The sequence below is a fragment of the Hipposideros armiger genome, unplaced genomic scaffold (assembly GCF_001890085.2).
Source record: "Hipposideros armiger isolate ML-2016 unplaced genomic scaffold, ASM189008v1 scaffold_1414, whole genome shotgun sequence".
NCBI classification, from domain to species: Eukaryota; Metazoa; Chordata; class Mammalia; order Chiroptera; family Hipposideridae; genus Hipposideros; species Hipposideros armiger.
In genome coordinates this window covers 2,926-10,924 of record NW_017732764.1, presented here as the reverse complement: position 1 = coordinate 10,924, position 7,999 = coordinate 2,926, and the positions used below count along the sequence as shown (strand labels likewise).

Genomic DNA, 7,999 nt, shown 5'->3' with positions numbered 1-7,999 from the left:
CAGTGTGGCTGCAAGAAAGTATCTGGACGCAAGAGTCTCTCCTGGGGTTAGAGGTCTAGGCCTGCCTTTGGAAGACGGGCAGTGGTGAGGCCTCCGTGGAAGCCCCCTCCCCACTTTCTCTGCTCCCTGGCCACCTGAACAATGAAAGAACTTGAGGGGGAGCACTTCAGGACCTCAGGGTCGGTCTGGCCTTGGATGGCCTCTCCCCTCGCAGCCAGCATTCTCCCATCCGTGTCCAGAAAGGATGCGGCCGTGAAGCGGGAGGGGGAGGTGGGCAGACACCCACCACTCTGGGGGTTCACACACACATAGGGGCGATTCTTATGTACCCTTTGCTGCTTCCAGCGCGGCAGCTCCCCACCTGCGGGCCCAGCCACGGCCACCCCCGCCCGGAGTCCCATAGATTGTACGCTCGGAAACGTCGTGGAGTGGGCCGCGGAGGTCCACGGAGGCGGGCTGGCGTGGACCCGCCCCTCAGGCTGGGGCTCCGCCTGGCCCCGCCCCCTCCAGTTCAGAACTGCGAGTCCCCTGGGAGGGGAGGGGGCGCCGAGCCCATTCATGCGATCTCCCTCCGCCGGGTCTTTCCCGACACCCCGCCGCCAGCGGTTCGTGCCGCATCCTGCGCAGCCCCTGCCGGCTTTGGTGCAGCGGCGCGGGGGCGGGACACCTCTTTGCAATTCGGTGCGCACGTAAGGCGGTGGGAATCCGACTGAGGAGCTCGGAGCGGAGGGGAGGCCGACCACCCGGGCCCCGAGCCTGGAAAGGCAAGTGCGGGTGCTGTGGGGACGCGGGGTGGCCCCCCACTCTCGACCGCCCTCCAACCCGCGCCCACCCCCGGCCGCCTGGCGAGGAGGCGGAGGCGGCGAACGGGTCGGAGCCGGTTCCTGAGAGAGGTGCGCAGCTCCAGGAGACCTCCACGGAGATTTGGGAGGCGACAGGCTGGGGCCCGTCCCAGGGCCCAGAAAGGTGGCCTGAGCGGCTCCCTGGGCTCCCGGGGAAGCGATCCGCGCCGGCCTCTCCCGAACCTGCTTTCCGGGAGAGGGCAGTGGGGGAGGCTGCTGCGGGAGAAATGGCGGAGCGCGACCTGGGATGGGGGGCGCCGGGGCGGGGGCGTTGGCTACCCCGGGCTCTGAATCTGGCAAGGGGCCTGTTGGGCCCCGCGTCCTGGTGGCTGTCCCTTCCCACAGGCGCCTCGTTGATGCCAAAGTCTCTCCTGCGTGCGCGGTAGGTTGGCGATTTCAGGCAGCGGGGTGCGTCTGCCGAGGAGCAGCTTGAGAAAAAGTTGGAGCGGGAAAACAGAGTGGATTCCTAGAGGTGTGTGGGGATGGGGGATGGACAGCCGCCATTGAGTGGACCCAAATTGGGGGGTGACTGAGCCTAGGGCAGGTCAGGCATCCAAATATAAATCTGAAAATTTCCCTCTGTACTCACATGCACTTTCCTCGTCAACCTTGATATCTCTCCACAATTTGGGGTCATAAAAAGGTGGGTTTTGGAGGAGGAGGTGAGAAGGTAGTCATAATTGCAAGTTCCACGGTATAAACTGTTTTCTAGAATATGCTGGGTACTTTCCTCAATTTATGTTGTGCAGCATTTAAGGATTGTGAACACCTAGTGGTGAATCTTCTGAATTGGAGAAAGGAGTAAGCAAAAGAGTGTTTTGTGAAGAGGAGTTGATATACAGAAACCTAAACAAAGGACCTAAATGTTAAAACACAGATAATATGGGTCCTTGTATCCTTAGTGTTAGTCTATCAAGTTCTCAGTTGCTACCGTGGTTTCCTGACTGTTTTCTTTTCGTGTTTGTCCCAAGGCTTACTTTAAGGCTGGTCACTTCTGCAAGGAAGGAAAGAAGGAAGACACTGGCTTACTTCTCTGGAGGTTGGTGCAAAGTGGGAAATGCAGAGGATAGCGACAGAGTAAGATCATGGCAGGTCTTTGCTTGCTGCCAGATTTGCACATTGCCCCAGCATCCATTGTCTGTTCCCTGCAAAAGATATTAGGGATATTGGGGTAGGTGTGGATTGGGCTGTGAATGGAAGGATAAGACCTGAAATCAGGGACCAGGAGACAGGAAACATTAGACACATTGGATCGTTTAACAGAAAGAGAGATGTTTGCATCAGGGGTCAGGGAGTCTGTCGGTCAACCAAGCACTCAGACACCTTTTTCTCCTGTATATTTGCTTTTCCATGAGACAGCCTACTTTATGCTCTAGGGTGTAATTGAAGCCACTGGAATAAATCAGAGAGTGGAAAATAGCACCACATCTGAGCAGGTTGATATGAGAGTAGGTACCACTTCGGGTAGGGTAGTGGAGACCAATGCAGGCCCAAGAGTGACTAGTGTCTAGTCTCAGGACTCCTCAGCCTCTGCCATTGCCAACATACTCTCCCACCAACCTCACATCTGTTTGGTGGCAGGCCAAATAGTGGCAGCTGTGGGCAAAATGAGTGTGACAGAGACTTTCTAATAGCCCAACAGCCCCACCAACAATTCAAGGTCCACTCTCTGTGTGTGCGACTCTGCATGGAGTGACACAATTCAAAGAGACTCAAAGCCCCATGTTCTCTCTCCCTAGATCCACCTCCAGTGGCATCTCTGGTGGAGTTGGAATTGCTGCTGACCACCACCCTTGACAGGGCTGCACCCACCTGGAAACCACCCATCCTCCCCCTGCTTGGTTGTGCCTCTTCTGCACTCTTGTCTGTGATATTGGCTGAGGCTGATCTTGGGAAGGAAGCTGGTTGACTGCTGGACTGGTGATTGACTCTAACTCTTATTTCCGACTCTATCACCTGAATCACTGAAAGATCAGAGTGTGAAGATACACAACTGTGACAGATCTGTGACAGGTGGAGGTGGGGACTGTGGTACTGGTATTTAACTGCATCTTCTCTGTAACTGGTACTATGACTGGGGCTGAGATCGAGCCTGGTGCCCAGGCCAAGCCTGAAAAGAAGGCTGGAGAAGAAGTTGGGGGTGGGGCTGAGAGAGAGAATGAAGTCCCGATGGTGGTCAGACCCAAGGTTAGGACCCAGGCCCAGGTAATGCCTGGGGCAAGGCCCAAAACTGCATCCAAAGCTGTGAATGGGGCAAAGTCAAAAACTGTATCTAAGGCTATGAGTGGGGTAAGGTCCAAAACTGAGTGTAAGGCTATGAATGGGGCAAGGTCCAAAACTGAGTCCCATGCAATGCCTGCAGCAAAGCCCAATTTTCAGGCCATGGCAGTAGGTGGGGCAAGGCCCAAAACTGAGGCCTTGGCAGGAGGTAGAGCACATCCTAAGACTGAGTCCAAGGCACTTCCTTGGGCAAGGTTCATGGATGAAACCCATTCATGGGCCCAGACAGAGTTTGATGCTGAGGGAATGTTCAAGACAGAGGGAGTGTCTCAGAGCAATGCCATAGCCTGGCAACTGGTCAATACTGAGTCTGGGTCTGTTGCTAAAACTAAGACCTTGTCTATGGATAAGGAACTGGTCAGTGTGGACACCGAGTCCTTTCCTGGCACCAAGTTCAAGACTATATCAGGACTCCAGCCTTTGTTTAGGTCAGATGAAGAGACCACTACCAGGTCCTGGTGTTGGCCCAGACCTACATCCAAACAAGAGGCCTACCCCAATTGTGATTTCCGATGGGTGGGCACATCCTCTCTGAATTCCTCATTTTGGAGTGGAGAAGAGGTCAGTACAAGGTTTCGTCCTAGGGATAAGGTAAAAGCTGGGGCCAGGTCCGGGCAAATGGCTGAAGGAGAGGCCATGTCTAGGACCAAAACCAATCAGGAGCTCTATGTTGTGTCCAGTTCTGGTTCTGAGGATGAATCTATTAAGACATCCTGGTTCTGGGACAGAGAAAAGACCAATATTGGGTCCAGGCCCAGTGAAGAGACCAATAGAAAGTCCAGGTCTAGGTCCAAGAAAGAAGTGTCTGAGTTCTGCCATAGATATGAATGCGAAGACAGTGTGAGGTACTGGTCTGTGGCTGGAGAGGAGGCCAAATCCAGGTCCAATCCCAGAGCCAGCAAAGGGGTCAATGTTAGGGCCAGGCACAGGGCCAAGCAACAAGCTTCCATTGATTTCTTGTCTGCGTCTATAGATGAAGTAAAAGAGTCCTGGTTCTGGCCTGGAGGAAAGGCTAATAACTTGTTTAGTCCCAACTTCAAGAAAGAAGCCAGGGCCAGAGCAATGGCAAAGGAAGAAGCCAACGCCAGGGCCAAGCGAGAAGCTAGGTCGGAGGAGGAGTTCCTCATTGGGACCTGGTTTGGGGGTTCAGAAGAGTCTAGCATAGTGGGTGGAGCCAGTGTCAAGTCCACTCCTCAAGTGGAAGATGAGTCCATTGTTGGCAGTTGGTTCTGGACTCAAGAAGACACCAATATGGGGACTGAGGCCAGCAGTAAATCCAGACCAAGGACTGTGGAGGAGCCTATTGGCAATTCCATACTTGAGAAGGAGGAAAAGACCAATATGAAAACTGGGGCTGAGGCCACTTTCAAATCTATGCTAGCAGATGATAAAGAAAAAGTCACTGCCTGTTCCTGTGTCTGGGCTGGTGAAGAAGCCAATCCAGAGGCTGAGGAAGAGACCATTTTGGGATCTTGGTTTTGGGTCAATGATAAGCCCAGTGTGGAAGCTGGTGTTGGTGCTACCTGTGAGTCCAGGCCAAAGTCTGAGGAAGAAAAGGTCGTTAGTCCCTGGTTCTGGGCTAGAGAAGAAGTCGATACACAGGCTGAGTTTGGAGAAGATGCCAGGCCAGGAGCTGAAGGAAAGACAATATTTGGGTCCTGGTTTTGCACTGGAAACCGGGTCCAGATGGATTCTGGGGCTGAAGTCAGCCATGACACCATGCCAGGGGCTGAGGAAGAGGAGCCCATTATTGGGTCATGGTTCTGGGCTGGAGTAGAAGCTTGTGTGGGGGCTGAAGTCAGCAAGTCTAGCCTGGAGGACAAGGAAGAGGCTATTATATCATCATGGTTAGGGACTACAGAAGAGGTCAGTATAAAATATGGGACTGGTGCCAGATGCAAATTTATGGCAGGGACTGAAGAGATCAATAATGAGTGTTGCTTCTGGGCAGAAGAAAATCCCTGTGTGTATCCTGACAATGGAGGCAGCTGGATGTCTAAGCCAGAGGAGGAATGTGGTTCGTGGTTCTGGTCCAGAAAATATACTAGGCCAGAGACCATTATAAGGCCTTGGCTATGGGCTGCAGAAGAGGGCAATGTAGCTGATGGGACTGGAGAAGAGGCCAAGCCACTGACCAAGGAGGAGACCATGATCATGTCCTGGTTCTGCAAAGGAAATGAAGCCATTATAGAGGCTACAGACAGAGAAGAATCCAGGCCACACACTGAGGAAGAAGATATTATTGGTTCGTGGTTCTGGGGTGGGGAAGAGAACAGGCTCGAGACAGCAGCTAAGGCTAGAGAAGAGGACAGGGTGGCAGCTGAGGAGGAAGCTATTGTTGGGTCTTGGTTCTGGGCTAGGGAAGATGCCATTAGGAAGGAGACTGTTTTTTGCAGAAAATCAGGTCCAGAAGCTGAAGAGGAGGAAGTCATTGTTGGGTCCTGGTTCTGGGCTGAACAAGATGTGACTCTGGAGGCTGCAGCTAGTTTAGAGACCAAGCTTTGGACTGAGGATGAGGAAATCATGGTTGGATCCTGGTTCTGGGGTGGAGAAGACAGTATAGAGGTTGGGTCTCAGGCAATAGAAGAGAGCAGGTCAAGGACTGAAGAGGAAACCATTTTTGGATCCTGGTTCTGGGCTGCAAAGGAAGTCAATGTAGAAACAGAGACATGCCATGCATCTAAGCCAGAGGGTGATGAAGAGGTGATTGTTGAATCCTGGTTGTGGTCTGGAGACAAGGCCATTCATGAGACTGGAAGAGTGGCCACCTGTGAATCCAGGGCAGAAAATGAGGAAAGAGCAGCTGTTGGGTCCTGGTTTCAAGCTGAAGTAGAACCCAATAACAGGACTGGTAATGGAACCAACTGTGAGTCCAGGACAGTAGCTGAAGAGAATGAGGCCATAATGGGGTCCTGGTTCTGGGCAGGAGATGAGGCCCACTTTGAATCAAATCCTAGCCCTGTGCTCAGGGCCATTTGCAGGTCCAGGTGTTCAACTGAGCAGGAGCCTGATGCTTCATGCAGGCCCCAGAACTGGGAGGAGGTCACTGTTCAGTTCAAGCCTGGTCCACGGGGTACGGTTGACTTCCCCTCCTCAAGCCCCTTTGAAATTACAAAAGAAGCAGCATTTCTGTTCTTTGAAATGTTCAGAGGAAAGCCCAAGCACATGGAACTGAGCCTAGAAGGGGAAGAGCAGGAATCTGGGCTTCAGCCCCATCAGCCTGACCCTGAGTTCCCATTTCCGTGTGAGCCGTCCTACAGGTCAGTCAGGAAAATTCCGGAGCACCTTAGGACCAGGGAGAGTGCAGAGCCTGCGAGTTGGTCCTGCAGCTGCATCCAGTGTGAACTAAAAATTGGTTCCGGAGAGTTTGAAGAACTCCTTCTGTTAATGGACAAAATCCGAGATCCGTTTATTCAGGAAATATCTAAAATCGCAATGGGTATGAGAAGCGCTTCTCAATTTACCCGAGATTTCATTCGGGATTCGGGTGTCATCTCACTTATTGAAACCTTGCTCAATTACCCCTCCTCCCGAATTAGGACACAGTTTTTGGAAAATATGATTCACATGGCTCCACCATATCCAAATCTAAACAGGATTCAGACATACATATGTCAAGTGTGTGAGGAAACCCTTGCACAGACCGTGGATTCCCTGGAGCAGCTATCTGGAATAAAGATGGTTAGATACCTCACTACAACTACTGACTATCACACACTGGTTGTCAAGTATATGCCCGGGTTTCTCTCCTTATTAGCCATGGGCAATACCAAAACAAGGTTTCATGTTCTAAAAATGCTACTAAATTTGTCTGAAAATCCTGTCATGACAAAAGAACTACTCAGTGCTGAAGCAGTGTCAGAATTTATGGGCCTTTTTAAAATGAAAGAGTCAAATAACAATTTTCAAGTTGTTCTAGCAGTGTTGGAGAATATTGGTAACAATATCAAAAAAGAGGCCCGGTTCACTGATGATGATTTCAGTCTTGAACCACTTATTTCTGCATTCCACAAAGTTGAGGAATTGGCTAAGGAACTGCAAGGCAAAACAGATGATCAGAATGACTCTGAGGCAGACTAAGAAAATTAGTAGGATTAATTACTTGCCTCTGATTGTCCTTATGTTCCTGAGTTACAATAATTGAATGATGCTATGGTTTTCACAGTTGGTTCTGTTTTAATGTACATTTTTAATGCTCATACTAACTTTGCCCAATTCTGTATGATCTGGATCATTTTTCTGATGCTAAATGAATATTAGAACTGAAAACACATGTTGATGTTTGTATTTTGACCAAATTGTGATTCGTTTTTTAAAGCTTATGATGAACTGAGCTCTCATAAGTAAGTTACCTTTCTAATTATTGTTTTAGTATATTGAATGTCTATTTGAGTCTTGTTTGTGTTTTCAATAAAGTTCTGTGATAAAGTTGGCAGAAAGCACCCTTCTTCTTGAACTTAAAATGTACATGCAAAAGAAACATATATACACACAGAGATAATTGATGAATAATATGCCGCTTGAAAAAGTTTATTCTCATAGTTTTACATGCAAAGGTTACCATGGGCGGTGACTCAGGACATGCTTCAGAGTAAAAGGACCCATTTTACTTGGGCTCTGAAATGTAGGAAAGCAGTTGGGTGGTATGGACAAAAGCATGGAGTTGGATAAAGTGTTCCAGTGGGAGTGAGTTATTTCATCTGCATGGAGTGGCTGGGAGGAGTGCACTAAGGAATACAGAGGATGAGGTAAGCTTTGAAGAGCTAACAAATTGCATTTTGCGGCTCTAAGAATAGGTATTTCTTTGATGCTGCCCAAAAGTTACAAGAATAAGATAGGAAAGCACACAAATTTAACTGAGGAAGACCATTTCTTCA

At 50.2% G+C, this 7,999-nt stretch overlaps 1 protein-coding gene across 1 annotated transcript; it reads left to right on the top strand.

Moving 5' to 3' along the window:
* The first annotated feature begins 1,225 nt into the window (after nucleotides 1–1,225).
* On the top strand, nucleotides 1,226–7,551 carry GPRASP1 (G protein-coupled receptor associated sorting protein 1). Its single transcript, XM_019633822.1, has 3 exons — nucleotides 1,226–1,314; nucleotides 1,814–1,881; nucleotides 2,582–7,551. Exon 3 carries the CDS (start codon nucleotides 2,913–2,915, stop codon nucleotides 7,200–7,202), a length of 4,290 nt encoding a protein of 1,429 aa, XP_019489367.1. The 5' UTR covers nucleotides 1,226–1,314; nucleotides 1,814–1,881; nucleotides 2,582–2,912; the 3' UTR covers nucleotides 7,203–7,551.
* The last annotated feature ends 448 nt before the right edge of the window (nucleotides 7,552–7,999 follow it).